Genomic DNA, 22,175 nt, shown 5'->3' with positions numbered 1-22,175 from the left:
CTAAACCTTGGAAATACATAGTTGCTTTAGAGAGAAAACACAGAAAAAACAGAATATTACCATTAACAACATTTTCCTGCTTAACTCTGTTCATAAAACCACCTAACTACTTGCAATGGAATTTCATGCTCAGGAATGATTTTACAGGCATCGAATGTGGAAAAACTCCAACCTTAAATTCGTAGTCTGGCAATACTGTGAACCTTTAGTATGTCCTAATCAGATGTGTCAGGCAAATATCTGTGATATTAGCATTCTGTAATATTTACATTAGTCTCTTCTTTATGTAAGGGCTTACATACAATTGCCAGTCTATTCAAAAATATTAATTTCATCTAAAGAAAACCACTTCTGAAGCCAGTAATTATAATCTCCATCATGCCAGAAAAACATACCGTCCTCGCTAATTAAATTTAGGAAATTATCATGGGGATGCTTAAAGCACAGACAAATGCAGACAAAGTTTGAAAGTGAAAAGAGCCAAGTAGCAGAGAGAATATTTCAAGAAAAGGTCGTTTTGAGGGGAATCCTATAAATACTTAGGATACAAAAATAGCACTAAGAAAAACAAAATTGGCAGAGCTGTGACAGGTGATGAAATCAAGTTCATGAAGGCAAGAACTGGAAATATCTGCAGCATTAATACAGAGACATCATACAAACACAGATACTTGCTGAAATTAGAATCACAAAGCCCCATCCAGCCTGGCTTTGAACACTGCCAGGCTTGAAGCTTTTGCTCACAGCTGCTCTGGGCAACCTGTATCAGTACCTCACCATGCTCATGGGGAAGAACCTCTTCTTAGAATATCATCTAAATTCAATCTCAAAGTTTGGAGTCCTGTCACTATACTCATTCAAATATGAAAAGTCCCTCTCCAACTATCTTTCAAACACCGGAAAGCTGCTCTAAGGTGTCCCCAGAGCCTTCTCTTCTCCAGGCTGAACAACCCCAACTCTCCCAGCCTGGCCTCACCAGCAGAGGGCTTCCAACCCTCCTAACACTGCTGTGGACTCCTCCGGCTCCACTCCAACAGGTCTATGTCTCTCCTGTGCTGAGGTCTCTAGAACCGGTCCCAGCACTGCAGGTGGGATCTCAGCAGAGTGGGCAGAATCCACTCCCTCCACCTCCTGCCCATGCTGCTGGAGATCAGCCCAGGTTTGGTCTCATAGTGCACATTTCCAGATCATGTCCAGCTCCTCACCCATCAGCATCCCCAATATAAAAGTGTTCCATATTTTCTATGAAGTTAAAATCAGCTATAGCTGATTTTAAAAAAATGTGAAAATGACAGAGTGGGAAGACTTATCAGTGCAGCACAAACAGATACATGCTAAGTTTGCAAGCAAAGTGTTTGCATAGAGAAGCTGTTCAGCTACAAAAACCTACCAAATCAGATCAAACACTTGCATTTCAGCGTTTCTGATTGTAAATTTTGCAGAATAATTGATTATTGTCTATCAATATGGATTTCATTTATCCTCTTTGTGCTCTCCAGAAGCAGAATATTTTATTTTGATGCAAACAGCTGAAAGACAGCCTGAAGTCTGTTGCAAATGGGTTTAAGCAGTAGAAAATAACATGGGTTTTTTTCACCTGGATTAGAACTAAGATGATTTTTTTCTCTTGAGGTCTTTAATAGAAATTGATTATCTGTTCAAGTTTCTTTTAAAACAACATATCTTTTACACCATTATTAAGTAGCTTTTAAGAGGTCTTCCCTGCAAGTACTAGCATTTTGAAAAGTCAAAATGAACTCTGCCAATGCCAGAGCTGAAAGGCCTTTTATTTTTCCTCCTAAATTTATACCAAGACACAAACCATCGGTAATTCATGCCAAATTCTGCACACATTTCCATGCCACTTCAGATGAGTGCTCTCAGAAAAGAATCTGTTTCATGCCAAAATTCTCTCACGGTATTACTTAAAGTGTTTCTGTGGTAGAGCATTCTCTGTCAACCAACTGCTTTTTGCTAGCTCAACCGCCAACAAGAGCATGTTCTCAAGTTGAAGTTGGATTCTTTTCTTGGATTATTAAGGATGGGTATCAATCAGCAGGCTTGGAGTGTGCTTCAGCAGTAACAAGACACCCAACAGCTGCCTCCTGCACCTTCATGTCTTCATAGGTATAGATCTAGCATATAGCTGAAATATTAACAATTATCTTCTTGGATTTGAAATGTCTTTTTCCTCCTCAACAACATATGAGAGGGTGTGGGGGAAACGTCTGCCCACAGGGATGAGGGGGAAAGTTGTATTTCTAGTTTTCAGTCGCTGAATTGATCACAGCATCTGTCCTCAAAGCCCTCTCTAAAGAGGAGGGACAAATTTGCACAGTCTCATTCATTTCTCTTATCCAATGGTTTTTTTTTTCCCCCTCCATTTCCTCTCCAAGCTTTCACTTATACTTTGTATTTGAATATCACAAATTAAGCACTTCTGTATTGGTGTGTCACGTTGGCTTAATTGAAATCTATTCATGTAATTACCAAATCTCAGAATATTGGTTGGAAAACACTTCTATTTTCATTGAGTCCAAGCACTGTAACAGTAACTAATTGTGGTTTTCTTTCCTTCCCTTTTTTAGTGTGGAATTAGATTTTAAACAGCAAGAAGATAAACTACAGCCAGTTTTGAGAAAACTTCATCCCATTGAGGAAACTCAGGTTGCACCTTTGCCTTACTCTCAGGAGAGCTACTCCTCTACTCCCAAGCAAAAATCCAAAACTGAATCAAAAAAGCACGGAAGATGGAAACTCTGGTTCCTTTAACCCAAATCCATTACTTGTGGAGTCCAAGGCCTTCTCTGAAAATATATTTGGAGTTCTATCAATCATCTATGATAGGATCTTGGTAGACTGAGTGTTCCAGGCCAGTGTAGTGCTGACCATGCTGGTGGTGTTCAGTTCTCACCGTCCGTACCAAAAAGGCCTTCGTACCTACGAACTAGTGTCCAGAGGCAAGGCATTGGCCAGCGTCTTGCCGACTTTTATTTGCAGTTCACCAATGTGGGATGTAAAACCTGAGTTGAGATTTGTACGAAGACGGAAAGTAAAATTTATTTCCCCCCCCACTTAGATCTGAAAGAGTCACATTCTAACCTGTTAAATTGTAGGCTGTCATCCTGTACACAGCTAAGTATCACTCTTCTTTTAAAGCCTTTTGGTTTATTGTCTTTAAACAACGAGGGGAAAAAAGCAAAGCAAGCCTTATGTTTGCAGTGGTCTTCAGTTTTACAGATCCATGTTGATCGGAGAGTGCAGTTTTCAGCACACATATCCTGGACAAAGCACAATTTTTCATGTGGTCCAAGACCATGAATAATCTCCAAGGTATGACTCTATGTATATTTGCCTTCATGCAATGTAGACTTCGATCAGCCAACCGCATCTCGACAATGCACCTTCATTTCTAATTTAGCTATGTCCTCATCACCAGACAAATGAGTTGGCTGCTTTTCTTCCAGCAGATGAGCAGCTAGAAACCTCCCCAAATCAGGACAAGCCTTTAACCACAGCAAGCTGGCAGGGTCAAGGCTATGGGACAATCATCTGTCCTAGATTTCACTTTCAGTCTTTTGGTACCCAAAAGGTCTCAATGCCACAAATAAAGAAAAACCCAAACAAACAAAAACCCAAAGCAATCCCACAATCAAAAGCTCTACAGATTGTTGGTGTTTGCCCTAATTTGGTATCTTTCTGTAACAATCTTTGGAGAATCTCTATGCTACTGCAGAAGGCACCAGAAAATTTATAGTATGTGTAACACTTTGAAACCCATTTGGAAGGAGCAGTAATTTTAAATGTTCTTTATTTACTAAGCTGCTCAGATAAGTTTCCCAACTTCCTATAATTTATATCTCAATTAACTGTACTTGCTAACCAACACACTTAGGGAAGAGATGCAAATCATGTTTTCATATTTTTTTTGGTGATTTGTTTGTTTGGGGTTTTTTAATGGCACAATTTTGCTCTGAATTATAAACTGCACCTTTTTCCTTTAATTATTTGCTACTATCATTAAACCTGCATCTAGAATAACCATTTATGGAAAAATCTCTCATACCAGAAGTGGTCAAGGAGTGAGAATCCTGGCTTCTTTTTTACGGATTTAAAATAATTTGAGTCATCAAGTGTCATGTGACAAATTGGTTTACTAAGACCTGGTTTTGAAACCACATCAGCAAGATACAGGTTGTTCAGGCTTTAGGGGGAAGCAACATAATCACTCACAGAGGAGTGTGGACATACTAAAAAATTTCAAGTATTTTGCTTGCACTATTTTTCCTCTTCATTCAGCACCAAATCCAAAAAACCTGAGTAAAATAACGTAGAAATCTCTCTCCCCAAAGCAAAGTGCAAGAAAAGGAAGTTGACGTGGGAACAGAAATGCAGAAGATGTCTGTGGCCAACTCCAAATTAATTTCACCATGCTTTAAAATGGAAAAAAAAGATTGCAGGAAATCTTCAAGAGGGCTACAAGTTCTTGTATATAAGCAAACAGTATCCTGAAATTGTTTTCTGAAAGCTGAAGGATTAGAAAAGGTGATCCTGGGTACCAGGAAGGAAGTGCAATTGTTTCACATGAAAAAAAAAAGGAAAAAAAAAAAAAAGAAAAAGAAAAAAAAAAGTGTTTCATGTCTTTTATATTGTTTTTAATCAAAAATATAGAACTGTTTACAAGACAGCCCACCCAAGACATATTTTAGCAATCCAAATATTTCCAACCAAGAAAATATATTTTATTTTTCCTGAAGAGAAAGAAATATCAAATATGGACATCAAAAAGAAAAATATACAACTATTCAGTGTTATTTTAAATAGTGCTAATAACAAACTCACTCATGCTGACAGGCCTAGTGTTTGGAGTTTTTGTTCAAGAAAGTCAATCAAGCATCTCTGAATATCAATTACAAATGGTTAGTGTCACCAAATCAGCAGCTTCTCCCATAAATCTACTTTAAATGTCTCATGTGCAGGGACTGACACAAAACCAAACTGTTTTTACGTGTGGGTCTCTCTCATCACAGAGACCAGGATTCTGTAACCATTGAAAACAACAGAGGAAAAAAAACTCACCAGTGAAACATGAAAGAGCTAAAAGTAGAAGTTCTCACGGCATGGTCTGTACATGTCCAGGCTATTTTCTTAAAGAAGTTGCAAATTTTTAATTTTTTACATTTTTTTAAGAACTGGGAAAGCTAGCATACATCTAGTCCTGCTTTAAAACCGGCATCTTGTGTTCGCTCGGTACCATACCAATGTAATTTGTAATAAAATGTTTTTGCCAAGTGTGTAAAGGCATCATATTGTATTACATTTAGAATCACTCAGGCTCAGGTTAGATAGATACCAAGAGAAAAACAAACAAACAAAAAAAAAAAAAACAAACCCTAATTCTTTAGAGCTTTTTACTTCAATATAACTGACAAAACTACTTTCACCCTAACGTAGAAGATCTTATAAAATGAGGATATAATGAAGAAAATGCATCTTTACTTTCAGTGTGGCTTTACTGGATTCACTCTGACAATACCATGCACCTTTCATACACTAATTTGCTATATGCACTTTCTCCCCTTATCATGCTTAAAACTACTTTTTAGTCAATAAACACTGCAGTGATTTTATATTACTTGCTATTTTCTGAGTCCGTATATTTTCCATGAAGCAACTGCTACATTCCTTGGTTTAGAACTATTAGGAAACACTATTCATGTGGGTATCACTTGTTTTCTTAAGGAAAAACAAAAAGGCACTGTAAAAAGAGTTTAAAAATCAGGATAAACAGAAAAAAAAAAATCATTATTAAAACTGAAAAAAACCTACCCTCATTACAAAGTGTTTGCTTTTTCTTCCTTAGGATGCCAAACCACCACCTACACGATTAATTTCACTCTGTGCTTTAAAGGTTAATCACTATTTTCAAGATCAAATAGATTCATTTTTCATGAGTACTTTCCAATCCAGTATACAGAGATCACACCACTTCTTCAGCATCTGTATAGGACCACACATTATGTATTACCTCTGGAATTTAAATGGACTGCCAGTAAAAATATTACTGCTATTCCAACACAATTCTGTTCTAGTAGAATGACATAGACTGCACTAAACAAATTTTAGTATTATTTCCTAATCCATAAACTACCACTCTGGCTAATTAAAATAACTGTTGTTTTGTTTAGGTGAGTTTGTTCCCATACCATTGGTAGGGCACAGCCCAGACCCACTTGTTGCATTGTGATACTACCTGGGCTGCATCCAAAGCAGGTCCAGGGAACTGGAGTGCTCTGTCCAGCTCTGGAGCCCCCAAAACAAAGAATACATGGAACTGTTAGAGCGGGTCCAGAGGAGGCCACAAAGGTGATCAGAGGGCTGGAGCACCTCTGCTGTGAAGACAGGCTGAGAGAGGTGGCCTTGTTCAGCCTGGAGAAGAGAAGGCTCTGAGGAGACCTTAGAGCAGCCTTCCAGTATTTGAAGGTGGATACAGAAAAGTCAGAAAAGACTATTGGGAGAATGTTTCCAGTCTGATCAATACTGGAGAAAAGGCATCTCCTGTAATTAATCATGGTTAACTGGCAATTTAATGTTTAATAGACAGAAACTTTGCCACAGATGTGAAACACAGCATTGAAGAATGCTGAAGACCAAACAAAAAAAAAAAAAAAAAAAAAACCAATGTTAGAAGATTGTACCAAATACTCTCATATTTAGACTGAAGCATGGTAGGCATCAGGTAAGAGTTACCAAAATCATGTCCTAGATTAAGGTAGAATGTTTGTAAATCCTGCAGTGAAGTAGCCACATTTAATGAAATGACTGTGCTGGTCCTGCCTTACCCACAAGGCTGGTCCCTTGCCTTATCCACAAGGGCAGGCTGGTACTGCAATGCATCCATCTTTCACTGCTTTTCCAAAAGAAACTGGTACTGAACAACTGTTCCTGGATCAATTAAAGCCCTATCCGCAGGGTGTAAAGCGGAGAAAGTCACTGAATTATTACATGTTTAACAGTCTCCAATTAATGTTCTCCTGAAACACTAAATCCAGTGGCTCCTGTTGCTATTACATCAACCCACCTAGCAACCTCATCTTCTCCTGAAGATTTTTGTTCACCAACATAAGATCACATTATGTTTAAACACTCCACTTCTGCCACTTCCCAAGAGAACTGCAGTTTCATTTGACTGCTTAAATTCCTGACAATCATAGAATGACAGAATCGTTAAGATTGGAAAAGACCTCCAAGATCAACTCCAACCATTAACCCAACACTGCTAATTCCACCATTAAACCATACCCCTAAGTGTCACATCTAGAAGTTTTTTTGAACTCTTCCAGGGATGGTGACTTCACTACTTCCCTGGATGGCCTGTTCCAAGGCCTGACCAGTCTTTCAGTGAAGAAATTGTTCAAAATATCCAACCTAAACCTTTCCTGGTACAACCTGAGTCCATTTTCTTCACAGATCACCTAGACCTCTGGCCTCTCAGAAAACACCAGCTCTCACTATTACCACACCATCAAAACCAGCAAGACAGACGTGCAAACCTCAGGCACAGAAGGATATAAAAGAGTAATATTATTAAAATGTAAGCGGAAACAACTTCACAAGACAATTATCTTGGATCTTTTACCCCTATAGATCCCAAAGTTCATGCATCCTAAATGCCACCGGCTTTCCAGTTAGAATAGAGGTTTACAAGAAAGAAGGTGAATTTAAACAAACTTAACATTGTAAGGGGATTAGACATCTACATTTCTCTTTTGCTACCTAAGAGAAAAGAGGTCTCAAACAAGGACTGTGTCTTCTGCTCAAGCTATTCAAAGCAGGATCCTCAGAATAAAGCTAACAGCTGTTAAGTCTTACTGGAGATCTACTTGTCTACAGGAATAAATACCAATTTCTTTGTATTTTTGATTCCAAGAGTCTGCGGGGGTTTTTTTTGCATATTTATAGTGCATTTAAATTCAGTTTTAGATGGAAATGACACAGTTAAGTAGTTCTTCAAGGTCAAAGCACACCAGCTTTAGTACAACACCATAGCTATCTTTATATCAGACAAGCCTCTGTGTTCTGTGGCTTACTTCATCTGAAGTTATTGTTACTTAGAGGATTTTAAAGAGGCATAGCTCATTTTTTAAATTCTTTCTACTCATCCTTTAAGAATAATCCTCTAATATAAGTTCCAAGTAAAATTATACTAGTACTGACCAAAAAAAAAACCAACCAAACAAACAAACACCAAAAAACCCACAAACCAACCACCCCATCATTTCAATCTGATTCTGACCCAAGAAGGGTCAAGTTATGCTTGCTAATTGTTATCACTTCCACTTTACTCTTCCTACTTTGCTGACACCAAGAAAATTAATTTACTGGTTGAATACAGGAGAATCCTGTCCCCAGACTAAATGAGTTTATTGGTTGATTATAGGGGATTTTTTCTGCAGACCAAATGAATTTATTGATTGATTACAGGAGGATCCTTTCCGCAACAGGCTAGATTTTAAGGTAGGAGTAAGTAATACATGAAAATACCAAAGTCCTATTAATGCTCATGACATAATTACAGAGTGTGCAGGCAGAGTGATTTCAAGCTGTATTCATGATCACTGTGGATATTTTTAATATAACTGCACTTAATTAAAATACATACAAGAGAAGTTTTCAAATATAATTTGATAAATGCAAAAGGAATAATTAACATTTTAAAATACCACTGAAATCATGCTCATCAAAACAATAATTAATTCACATCCTAACCATAGCTGAAGAAGTTTCCTGTATGTCTTACAACACTACATCTTCTGTGCAACTGGGGAAAGAAGGGAAGTTTAGCTGAGGGAGAGCAGGTTTAGACTGGATCTTAGGAAAAAGCTCTTCAGTACAAGGATGGTGAGACTCTGGAACAGATTGCTCAGGGAGGCTGTAGATGCCTCCTCCCTGGGAGTGTTCAAGGCCAGGGTGGATGAGCCCTTCAGCAGCCAAGTCTAGTTGAGAAGTGTCCCTGCCCATGGTGAGGAGGTTGGAGTAGATGATCTCTAAGGTCCCTTCCAACCTAAGCCATTCTATGATACTGTTGTACAGAAACTAAAAGATATTTATGCTGCATATTGTTAATAATTTGTGTAGTAACACACAAAGTAACAACATGTAAACTGTAATTGCATCACAGCACTAGAATATCCTGTAAAAATCTCTACTCAAAACCATTTCATGCTCCAATAATGGATCTGATGATCCATGATCGCTTTCTTACAACAAAAAATCCTATCAAATCAAAGGAACTAAAAATTATTCTTTCGAGTCAAAGTAATAAAAATGGAAGAGGAGAAAAACATTAGTGGATGATGCACTAAAGACAAAACTACAAATGCAGTGTTTACCAACACAGACATCACCATACATCAAGTAAATGGGACAGCAGTAGCCAAGTAAGATGCCCCAAGGATGGAAACCTCCTAACAAGTCAAACATCTGTCTGTCCAATTACACAGAGAAATTAAATAAGAAAAACGGAGATAAAAACAACATTAAGACTGAGATATGACCACCAAAGAAAAACTTCAAGGAAAAAAAATCAGTGTAACAAACCAAACTGAACCAAATCTATGTAGACCAGGACAGCTACTCAGATGAGAAATCTAGTCCACACTGATCAGTGTCTCAAATATTCATTGCCAAATACACACATCTAAGAGAGAATATAATGTGAAAGCACGCACACAGTGAGACTCCAAAAATCACAAAGATCTATCCCCATTTTACATGTCAATAGGCCTCACTTTTTTCATTATTTAGACCAATATTAACGATAAAGAATTTTGATGTCAGGCTTTAAAATCACAGTGCTATGCCCCCCAAAGCAGAGCCACTGGCAGCTAGTACATCAGTCTTTGCTCTTCATTGTTAAAAAGAAATAACTTGGGGCTTTGTTGCATTCCTCCATCATCCCAGTCTGCCCTTATCTTGGTTTTCTCAGGTGCAGTCAAGTAAAGGCAAGTAAATGCTTGCAGAGTCAATCAGTTCCTAATGCAGTGACAAACATTCAAGTCATTCATTTCCACACTTTTCAGCCAGCTAATTCCAACTCCTGCCTCATTTTGGTTACCACAAACATCTAAAATCTGGCTAATCACTTGGCCACCAACTTTTTCTACATATTTTTTTTTCTTCCCCTCTGTAAACCACAGGGGGGGGGGGAAAAAAAAAAAAAAAAAAATCAAACAAAACACCACCTAACCTACAAGCAACTGCTTCACAGCTTACTGAACACAAAGACAGCTACAGAAGGTTTTGATTGCTTTGGGTCACTGGGGATTTAAATTCTATTACAGTCAGGTTCAAAAAGATGTGACAGAGATATTTAAGTTTACATCAAGAGACACTTACGATGAGCTCCGAATCCCGTCCCATGGAAATGACTGTTCTGTTTACTGTCCTCAGTAGCTTCTCCATGATTATCTGGACATGGCGTTGTGTTGGCCCCTAAGGAACAAGAATAAATTAATGGCAACGAGATACAGCCACCAACAAAACTGAACTCTTCATGCTCGCCTTTAAATCACCCTGTCTCGTCAAAGTTAAATAAAACATCACTCACTGCTGTTCATCAAAAGCAGAAATTAGTCTCCTATTTTAACACTCACCATGCAAAGACTTTTTTATTACTATGTGTTACTGATAAATGGCAATGTCCTCTCACGATTCTTTAAATGAAAAGTGAGTCCCTGGAAATAGAGCAAAGCCTAAGACATTTTAATTACCAAATGATGTCATTTTCCAAAGTCGTTTTTTCAACATCAAAAGCACACAGGCATTAATCAGTGATGGTTTGAAACTAAAAGAATTTAGACTAGAGATAGGGAAGAAATATTTTACAATGTGGGTGGTGAAACATTGGCCCAGGTTGCCCAGAGATGTCCCATTCCTGGAAACACTCCAGGTCAGGTTGTATGGGGCTCTGAGCAATCTGCTCTAGCTGCAGGTGCCTCTGCTGACTGCAGGAGGATTTACACCAGATGACATTTAAGGGTCCCTTCCAACCCAAAATATTCTACAATTCTATGGTTATCACTGGATTATGTATAATTAGCAAGGCAGACTTACATATATGAATAATTTATTTGCATATTTGAAGAACATTCTTTCTGTACCTAAACACACAGACACTGCTCCAGTAGATAATTTTCTCCCCACTAAAGACAGATCTATCTTTGGGATCAATATTACAGTTGTGGTAAAAGAACATCTCCCTTGAATCCATCCCAGCACTCCGTTCCTCTTCCCCCTTATGAATGCCAGCAGCTCAAGGGAGGCTGTCCTGCCCTTCTGCTCTACCCTAGTGAGGCCACATCTGGAGACCTGTGTATAGATCTGGGCTTCTCAGTTCAAGAGAGGCAAGGGACTACTGAAGAGTCCAGCAGAGGATAGGAAGATACGGATGCTCCAGCCCTCTCAGTGAGGTGGAAAGACTGAGACCTGGGACTGTTTAGCCTGGAGAAGAGCAGCCTGAGAGGGGAATCTTCTCAATACTTTTATCTAAAAGGTGGGAATCAGGACAATGGGTTCAGACTCTTGTCATTGGTGTCCAGTGATACAACAAGGGGCACAAAGCTGAACACAGGAGGTTCCACTGAAACAAAAGGAAAAGTTTATTTCTTTTGAGGGTGCCAGAGGATACGGAATTATCTCCTCTGGAGAGATTCCAAACCCACCTGGACACTGTGATCCTGGGAAACCTGCTCTGGGTAACCCTGCTTTAGCAGGTGGTTTGAACTAGATGACCTCCAGAGGTCCCTTCCAGACCCCATGATGATGGGATTCTGCACTCCCCCTGCTCCATCAGCAAATAGCTATCTACTTTCTGCAGCTGCTAACCAAAGGCAGTGCATAGCAGCTCTCAGCTCCTGCAGTCCTGCTCCAGCTGGGCTCAGCCCAGGAGATGATGGACCTGCAAATGAGTTCTACCAAGGGGAGAAACGTAGCCAGCAGAATGACAGAGAGCAGCCAATCTGTCAGCACTAGAATTCCATGGGGGGGGTTTCATTTGTTTGTTGGGGTTTTTGTTGTTGTGTTGTGTTTTTTTTTTTTAAACCAACCCACTCTCTGAAGCAGTCAAAATCAGAACAAACCCAAACTACAGAGAAATAAGATACAGCTACAATGCGAGTACCTGACCCCCGAGGTCCTTTCCAACTAAATTAGCATAGTGTCTGCATAAGACTGAAGGCCTCAGGCAGAAGCTCCACCAGCTCAAACTTCTTTAAGAAAGCATCTAATCACTCTAGCTCTCCAGAAAAGTACCAATATTCACATATTTGTGTGAACTCCAGGAAAGACAGAAAGGGACTATTATGCAAGGTACACATCTGTGTAGCAGCCCAGGGCTCTGCACAGGTTCTCACACAACCCTCCCATAACTTTATGTTCTGAATGCACAAGACAGCTGCACTAGTTATAATATTCATGCAGAAGCCTCCATTTGCCATCTCAGGTTCTCTCTTCCTGAGAGAATTCAATTGTCTATCTTTAAATGGCACTTCAGAAAGCTAAGCTAATTTGCTGTGTTGACAAAGTATGTGGTTTTATCTATCTATCTCTCTCTCTATATATATATACACATTATTATTAAGTATTATGAGGTCACACCCTGAGTACTGGGTTCAGTTTTGGGTCCCTCACTGCAAAAAGGACAGTGAAGGGCCATAAAGCTGGTGGAAGGGTCTAGAGAACAAGTGCTGTGAGAAGCAGCTAAGGGAATTGGGGTTGTTTAGCCTGAAGAAAAGAAGGCTGAAGGGAGACCTTCTCATTCTCTACAATTCCCTGAAAGGAGGTTGGAGTGAGGCAGGGGCTGGTCTCTTTTTCCTAGTAATGACCAATAGAACAAGACAAAATGGTCTCAGGTTGTACCAGGAGAGGTTTAGATTGGATATTAGAAGAAGCTTCTTCACTGAAAGGGTTCTCAAATATGGACCAGGCTGCCCAAGGAGGTGGTTGCATCCCCATCCCTGGAGATGTTTAAAAGAGGCAGAGATGTGGTGCTGATGGGTATGGTTTAGCACCAGAGAATGGTTGGACTTGATGATCTTAAAGATCTTTTCCAACCAAACCAATTCCCTGATAAATTATTGTAAGTATTATGATAAACTATTATGTATTTAGACATATATCTCTGTGTGTGTCACCTTCAAGGTAACATATCAGGCTAGTATCAGTACAAATCCAATGTGTCTTTCCCTAAAAACTCATGAACAATAAGTTAAAAATGAAAATTTTCCACCTGGCAGAGGCAAGATGATGTAAGAGAAAGGCTGAACTCCTAAAAACAAACAAACCAACCCAACCCTGTGTTCTCACTATCTAACCAATGCCTGGAGAAGTGTTATAAAAGCCCTGTATTGAATGTGCCTTAGAACCAATTAGAAGCACCCTGAGATATTCTGAGATTACATAGTATCTCCTCCTCTCTGGGTATCTAAAAAGAAGACTTGAAACAGGTTCAAGAAAAGTAATAAAAAGAAAAAATAATCTAAGCCATCAGGAACTATGCATTTAATTCATTTTACTAAAATATATAGATTTTAAGTGGCAGTCATCACAGAACCATAAAGTACTAACCACATCTTTCTTGTAAAGCACCTCCAGGATGTTACTCAGCAACTGGCAACAAGCCTCCAAATCTTCTTGTCTTTCCAAATGATACTTCAGCTGATCTGTCATTGTTGGCAGCAAGATCTCCCTGCAGTCTGCACATAAAACACAAGGTTACACATACAGCTTTAGATAACTTCATAGCTCTGCCCAAGCAGCCAGTTTCCTTCAGTGCTTACATAATATTAAACACCCAAAAATAAAACAAAAACCCAAACAAACAAAAAACCCAAAACACCACAGGAAAAAAGAAAATATCCAAATTGCCACTCACTTGGCTTTTCAACCAAAACCATAAAAAACTTGACAAAGTTGTAAGCAAGGGAAAATGAAGGGTTAGGTTTAAAATGGGCAAGCATCACCCTCCTACCAGTTCAAAGAACTTCAGTGGTCTCACTGATGTCAACTGCCTCTACTTAAAAACCTTGATTAACTGGACCTAGCCAGCACCATCACACAGCACCACACAAAATATTATGTAGAAAATTCAGACTTGACTGGCTTAGTGTTGGCAAGGTGCATTCAACTCCTTAACCTTACCTGTACTGGTTACCAATGGAACACAGCCTAACCATACAAACATGATTCAAGGAGATGTATGATGCTCTCCAGACTAACGTTCAGCTGCATGACATAGTCTTTTGTAGCTCAGAAAATGCTGCTGAAATACTTTACTCTGGTATTCAGAGAGGTGGTAGATGTCTCATCCCTGGAAATAGTCAGGTTGGATCGGTCTCTGACCAACCTGATCTAGTTGCAGGCACCCCTGCTGACTGTAAGCAGATTAGACTAGAAAACCTTTAAAGGTCCCTTCCAACCTAGAACATTCTGTGATTCTAGTTGCCTGTACAAGGCAAGTACAGGTCTTGCAGAGAGAGACAGGGAAGATGAGAAAAATGGACATGGAGCTAAGTAATGCAGCTCAACATTTTGGCTTAAGTCAAGGAAGTAAGGAAAAACAAAACAAAGATTGATACTTGTAACACATAGGTAACACTTGGACACTGATCTCATTAATCTAATTAATGCATAACCTGAAAACCATCTTGAACATAAGATGACCAGGCTCCATCCAACCTGGCTTTCAACAATTCCAGGCTTGGAGCCTTCTCTGAGCAACCTGTTCCAGTGTCTCACCATGCTCATGGGGAAGACTTTCTTCCTAAGGCCTAATCTAAACCTAGCTTCTTCCAATTTGAAGCTACTACCCATCATCCTGTCACTCCATGCCTTTGTAAAAAAAAAACCCTCTCCAGCTCTCCTGTAGTCCACCTTCAAATACTGAGAGGCTGCTATAAGTTCTTGTCAGGGCCTTCTCTGCTGCAGACTGAACAACCCCAACTCTCTCAGCCTCTCTTCACGGCAGAGGTGCTGCACTAACAGTTCCACATCCTTCCTCTGCTGGGGGGTCCAGAGCATAACCTAATAGTTACCATTAAGAAGTTTTCCTGACAGTTGGAACCACGCATATGGTCCCTCAAAGATGTTGCCCTTGTATTATAAAATCTACCTGGCCAACAACCTCTGAAAATATGACTTAAGAATTCACTTAGGCAAAAGCTACCCTGGCTGGTGGCCCATGAGATCTAAATTATACAGTACCTGGGAAAATAAGGATGAAGCTCATGACAGCCACACAAAAGATAGAAAACACTGACTCTTCTTTTTATTGTTATTACCCAAATTGCTTGGACTTGATGGCATCTGGATGACTCACAAGGGGAGGCTTTATGACAGTCCTTAATGGCTGTATCATTGCTTTGAGATTATTTTCACACAAAAGCTGAATTCCCTGGAACATTCAGAAATGCTCCTGAGCACTCAATTACGTCTTTATTTAAGAGGATTTAAATAGTTCTAGACCAGTAAGCATCACCAGCCTGAAAGCAAGAGGACAAGTGACACACGGATCACAAAAGAAGACACAAGACTAACAAATGAAAACTAGAGATTCACCTCAGGTAGGAGGGGATGACCCCATGTGGCAACATGAAAGCACTTTAGGGTTGTAGCTAACACATTCCTGAGAAGCCAAGAAATCAGCAGCTCAATCACAGAGCCATAGAATTGTTTTGGCTGGAAAAGACCTCTAAGATTGAGTCCAGCCATCAACCTAACACCATAGAGGTCATTAAACCACGTCTTTAAGTGCCATGTCCACAGGTTTAATTCAACACCTCCAGGGATCGTGACTCCACCACCTCCCTGGGCAGCCTGTTCCAATGCCTGTAAAGAAGGGGGTAAAGAATTTTTTCCTAATATCCAAACTAATCCTCCCCTGGCACAATTTCAGGCCATTTCCTCTCATAAGCCCTCTTGATAGCAGTAGCATGTTACCCAACAGGAGAAGCACCTTCTGCAAACAAACAAACATTACCTTTATTGATATACATTTGGTCTGTCCTTTTGCAGTGGACATAACGAGCACCCAGAGGCAGTCAGGATAGGCAGAAGTTAAAAGAATAAGCAAGTCAGTGCTGAGAAGCTAAAGCAAACACCAGCAGCTCAAAGGATGGAATATCTGCATGATCAAGGTCACCCTAGCTTTGATTCACCAGAATGAAGTATCTTTACTGGCTTCATCTTTCACTGAAGAAACCTCCAGAGACAAAATATGCACTTCCACCCTTGACCATACCTAGTGATTCCTATCAGTATTTAGGAGAAGCTGCACCTCAGGTGCTGAGGTGTCCATGCTGTAGAATGTACCACTGGGCCCCATGCAGGTGCAAACTTCCAGATGTCTCCATAGTAGAAACAGGCTGATCTGACAATTTGCTGGATGGGATGGACAAGTGCTAAAACATGCACTGCAGGTAGCAGAGGAAGCTGACAGCTCGGACGCAAAGGAGTGCCAAGGCAGAGTCAATACACGCCCAGGGCGTTTTGGCTTGCAGTAGGAAACCTGGCACAGGCAGTAAGAACTCAGTGCCAAGGTGAAAATTACTCTCGCTTGATGAGTCTCAGGGACAAAGTGTGGGCTGCAGATGACTTTTTGCTACTACAAAAGAGAAGGAATAGGGATGGATGAGATGAAGGTGGACTTCATAGGGAAAACACTCTCTGTGCAAACTCTGCCAAAAGCAGAGTCAGTGTTCTAGGGTCCAACTGCAATGGCTTGAGCTGTTCTCTGCATCTGCTTCAGGACTTTCAGGTCACCAGCGACCACAGCCTTCAGCATCCTACAGAGCAGGAAGAAGTTGAAGTAGTACCTCCAGAAACTCATCCTTGTGGCAAGACGCACAGCACCAAGGTTGGAAATCCTGCTCTCAAACTGCACAACAGGGAGAACTAAGTGCCACTGACACCTGCAGTGAGGGGGCAGTTGGTCTCTTCTGCCTAGTAACAGGCAAGTGAACAAAAGGGAATGGCCTGAAATTGTGCCAGAGAGGTTTAGGTTGGATGTTAGGAAAAATTTCTTTCCTGAAAGAGTGGTAATGCTTTGGAAGAGACTGCCCAGGGAGGTGGTAGAGTCCATCCCTGGAGGCGTTCAAGAAACGTGTGGACATGGTACTTCAGCATATGGTTTAATGGCCATGGTGGTCTTAGGTTGAAGGTTGGACTTGATCTTAAAGGTCTCTTCTAACTGAAAACAACTTTATGATTCTGTGACATAAAAAAAATAATCAAGATAAAACAGGTTTAATGCAATAGAAAGAGCGCTCCAGCTGAATGAGATGTTAGAGAGGAACTGAAACAGCACAAGTGGGCTCTCATTCAAAGAAAGACCTTTGAAGAGTTAGTTTCTTCAATGTAGAGTTTTTCTGTGTAAGTGCTACTTGGTCATTTAACCTCCAGCTTTATAACTCAAAAAGGAGAAAAATCATGGGGCCCTTGTTGAAATTTTTGTCCCAATAAACAAGACTTTAGACACTGCAATGTGTTTATCTAGGGAAATACACCTAGCCGTGACTTTATGACATTATTTCCTTGAAGTAGCAGAGAAATGGATTACAAAAGATTCAAATCTAATAATAAAGAACCACCTTCATCCTAAATTCCCAGTATTTGCTTACAGCTCGATTATCCTAAATCTATACAGGTAGTAAAAGTGAAAGGAGGTGGTGATCTCTGCAAGAAAAATTAGCTGAACAAAATTGACCTCACTGAAGGAGCTCATTTACCAGGATGCTCATTAAAAGATCTAAAGCTATTTATATGAAAATGAAGTCTCCAATCTGCCCTAATAGGCTAGACAATGATGTATGTGCATTTAAAGGAATTGTTTGGTGTTATGTATTTAAAATGCATATCCTTAGCTTCAAAGAAATTACAGGTGATGATCCAACCATTGCCTGGAAAAGGTTTCCTGGTACTGACCCCACATATTGCATAAAACCACCATTTTACATCCACTTGAAACTTCTACCTCTGGATTGCTCCAGCCCTTGACCACTCACTAGTATGCCAAGAGAAGATCCCTTCCTTACCCAAGTATTCAGACAGTTCTTATGTGACAAGAGTCACCAGATGGATGCGGGAAAATTAATTATATGGAAAATTAACTACTAGTTTTCCACATAATTTTCAATGCAATAAATGGTCTAGTTCAGCCCAGTCTGTCTACCCCAGAGGGATGCTTTATGATTGCAGCTTGTGTTTCAGCTTTTCACAGAATCGTTTTGTTTGCTAAAGACCTTTAAGATCCATGAGTTCAACCATTCTCTAATTCTACAAAGGCTGGTGCCAAATCATGTCCCTCAGCACACATCTCTGTCTCTTTAAAAGACCTCCAGGGATGAGGATGAAACCACCTCCTTGGGCAGCCTGGTCCAGTGTTTGAGAACCCTCTCAGTGAAGAAGTTTCCTCTAATATCCAACTTAAACCTCCCCTGGTGCAACTTGAAGCCATTTCCTCTCATCATCACTTTTTCCTAGGGAAAAGAGACCCACACCAACCTCTCCACAACCCCCTTTCAGGTAGCTGTGAAGAGCAATAACTTCACTCAGTATGTTGTTACCTTTGGTTTTGATTAATGTGGAAAAAAAAAAAAAGAATACATTTAAGAAACCCCCCACAGAAGAGTGGTATAACACAGCCCTTCCACCAAATGCAGGTGAGAGCATGAACACTGATGCCCAGTGGGCTAAGCAGTCTAGCAAAGACATGAAACACCTTTGAGTCACCTTGCAGGCTGTGCAATCTTTAATAACTTACAAAGGCTCCTAATTAGAAGTTGGAAAATGTTCTATGTGCCTGTTAAGCCCCACTCACAGAGAATGGTCAAAGATCAATTTAATATCTGCAAGCATGTAGAAGGTGAAAATTGCAGCTCTGTCACCTTTGAGTTCAGATTGTCTGAAGTATGCTCTGATCAATAAGGAAGGTATTCTAGCTGAATTTCTGGGAAAGGAAAAACTAATTGATTTGTCATAGCACTTCATTTGGAATTACACAACCTAGACGAAAGACTTAGTTCCCTTGGGCAGACTTGACAAGGCTCCTCAGTTACCACCTTACAGCCTCTCTAACCTCTCCTCATCAACTTGTGAACATCTGCTGTTTGTTTTGTAGCTATAGCAGGTTATAAACATGGGAGAGTAGAACAAATCATCAAGGTGTTCTGGGTACTTGATAAACAGTTCCAAATTCTTCCCTCGCTTATAAGAACAAATAGTCAAGCTCAAACCTCCACTGAAAAAAGCACCCACACCCCCGAGAACCATACAAGCACCAACACTGGTAAATCTTGTAAAGATTCCTTGGCCCTCAAATCCCCATGCAGCTTTCATGCTAAGAAAGAGACACCACTAGAGAGCTTATACTCAAATAGGTCAAAAAGAGTAAATACTGCCAAGAGGAACACCCAAAACGAGGTCCCACAAGTGGGTCAGAGACTTTGAAGCACAAATAAAGGATAGCTGATGAGTGGATTGAGATCAACACTGCAGAGAGATTCCTGGGGGTGTTGCTAAATAAAAACCTGAGTATCAGCCAGCAATGTACACTCATAGCCTAGACCCATCCATGTCCTGGGCTGATCCCCAGCAGCATGGGCAGCAAGTGATGGAGGGGATTCTGCCACTCTGCCAAGACCCCACCTGCAGTGCTGGGTTCAGCATTGGAGTCCTCAGCACAGGAGAAACATGGACCTGTTGGAGTGAGACCAGAGCAAGCCACAACAGTGATGGGAGGGATGGAACCCCTCTGCTGTGAGGACTGGCTGAGAGAGTTGGGATTGCTCAGCCTGAAGAAGAGAAGGCTCTGGGAAGAACTTCTTGTGGTCTGGCAGTACTTAAGAGGACTGAGACAGACTTTTTACCAGAGTATATATATAGTATGACAGGACAAGGGGTGATGGGCTTTGAAAGTGGGATGATTTAGGTTAGATACTAGGACAAAACACTTCACTGTGATGGCAGTGAGGTTACCCAGAGAAATTGTGGATGTCCCATCCCTGGAAACGTTCAAGGCCTGGTTGTTACCTGTTCTAGCTGAAGATATCCCTGCTGACTGCAGGAGGATTGGACTAGATGATCTTTAAAGGTCCCTTCCAACCCAAACCATTCTGACTCTATACCTAAATTCAGAATGCTCAGCACTTGGAAGATAATAAACCACTATTTACACAGTGGTTGATTTTTACATGCTTTTCCTTTCTCTTGCAGTTTTTGAAGTAGTTCTCTTGTAGCACTTAGAAGAACCTCCTCAGTGCTGCTGGCTCAGCTTCTATTAAGTCTGCAGCATGCAGCTGTAGACACAGGTGCACTGTGCTGACAGAGTGGGCTCAGGGGCAGCCCCCAGCACCCCAGCTCCTTCACTGCCAAACCTCTTCCAGCAGACCCCATCCTGTAGACTGATCTTTTTGTTCCATTGGTTTCCAATCCCACAGCAGATCCAGCCTTTGCTAGGAACAGAAGCAGGAATAGATACTGAAGCAATTCACTCAGGGTAGATTTAAGTTAGACATAAGGAGAAAGTTTCTTGCAACAAGAGTGGTGAAATAGTGAAACAGGTCATCCAGAGATGTGGTTAAGAAACATTCCTGATCCCATTCAAACTGGATGGGGCCCTGAGCAACCTGATCTAGCTGATGCCCCTGCTCACTGCAGAAGGGTTGGACAAGATGACCTTTGAGGCTGCCTTCCAACCCAGTGCATTCTGTGAATTCTACCTTTTTAAAGTTTTCCCCACTATTTCTATCATAATAGAAGAGATAGAGGAGAACGCTCCAAAGATGGAACCCACCACCAGTGTGCACACACAAATATCTATTTTTAAACCAATCTAGCACCACGACAATACACTCTACGAGGAGGTAAGATTTTAAGTACATCCTTTGCTATAAACTATTTTGAAAAACACTGGGTTGATCAACTGTGTCTTGATTACTTAGAAATACAGAAGAGGAAAGGTTAACCTTCATCAGCTTGCCTGTCACAAACACCTCCCAGTCCTGATTAATGGGCAACCTTGATAAATCTATAGTCTATAACATTAGTCTCCTGCTCAAAAGCCAGCTCTGAAGAGGGCTCGTACGATGCACAATGATTACAGACAACAGTAATTCGACACCTGTTCTCCACCGTGCAAATTCTACCCACGATGATTAATGTCACAGGAGTGTGCAGAGAGAATAAAATATTAATCTTTATAAAAGGAAGCTCAGGAGACATTATCAACTTTTGAGCATCCAAGCAAAGACTTCAAAAGAAACACTGACATGGAAGCTATGCAGAAGCTAAATGCACGCCATAAATTTTTGTCAATTTAAACCCATTTCATTTGGGGGAACATTGACAACATACATTTATTTTGTGGTTCATTTAGTTAGAATGGCCAAAAAAAAACCCCAACAAAAAACAAACAATGAAACCTATGCTTGCTAACTTCTATTACACAACATAAAGACAAAGATTGCCATTTCAGTCATAATTAAGCAGTAAGAACTCTAATAAATGCTATCTGCTGTCTACTGATACTTAATAGACTGCATTTCCTAATGGAGAAACCACTGGATTTCCTCACTACTTCAGCATGCAGCAGCTACACAGCTCACGTGGTAACTATCTGGAAGTCACTTGGAAAACAGAGCAATAGAACACACAACTCCATGGGACCAAAAAAATGTGGAAAAACCACTATTTATATAAACCCAAAATTCTGCAGTTTCAAGAATGAGACATTTAACTTACTCAGCTTCAAAAATACTTAGACATTAAGAGCTGAAAACATGGATGAGGTTGTTATAAAGCTGTTCCACGACAACACTAAAATTCATACTTTTGTGGTGGTGCAGTCACCTCCCCTGGAGGTGTGGATATGTGAGGACATGACACTCTGGGACACAGATTAATGGACATGGTGGTATTAAGTCAATGGCTGAACTCATTCTTAGAGGTCTTCTGCAGCCAAAACAGTGCCTCTGGCTTTGGGGGTTGAGGTTTTTGGTGGGAAGAGGGATGTGAAAGGAAGAAGAGAAGCAGGGTTGGTCTTGGTCAATATTTTGCTGCTTAAAACAGACTAAAAGAAAAGAAAAAAAAAGATTGTGTGCACTGTAACAGCTCTATGTAAA

At 40.4% G+C, this 22,175-nt stretch overlaps 2 protein-coding genes across 2 annotated transcripts in view; one reads left to right on the top strand and one right to left on the bottom strand.

Moving 5' to 3' along the window:
- Window positions 1–2,772, top strand: part of INSYN2A (inhibitory synaptic factor 2A) — a 33,657-nt gene extending 30,885 nt beyond the window's left edge. The window contains exon 3 of the mRNA XM_054382285.1: window positions 2,589–2,772. Within this exon, the coding sequence (XP_054238260.1) occupies window positions 2,589–2,772 (184 nt within the window). The remainder of the gene's footprint in view (window positions 1–2,588) is intronic.
- Window positions 1–22,175, bottom strand: part of DOCK1 (dedicator of cytokinesis 1) — a 340,787-nt gene that overhangs the window by 244,249 nt on the left and 74,363 nt on the right. Inside the window, exons 26-27 of the mRNA XM_054382721.1 lie at window positions 13,627–13,754; window positions 10,399–10,494 (exon numbers count right to left, since the gene is read on the bottom strand). Coding sequence (XP_054238696.1) covers window positions 10,399–10,494; window positions 13,627–13,754 — 224 coding nt within the window. The remainder of the gene's footprint in view (window positions 1–10,398; window positions 10,495–13,626; window positions 13,755–22,175) is intronic.

Source organism: Indicator indicator, chromosome 7 (assembly GCF_027791375.1).
Source record: "Indicator indicator isolate 239-I01 chromosome 7, UM_Iind_1.1, whole genome shotgun sequence".
NCBI lineage: Eukaryota > Metazoa > Chordata > Aves > Piciformes > Indicatoridae > Indicator > Indicator indicator.
Note: the sequence above shows the minus strand (reverse complement) of the source record. Positions and strands in the feature narration are given on the sequence as shown.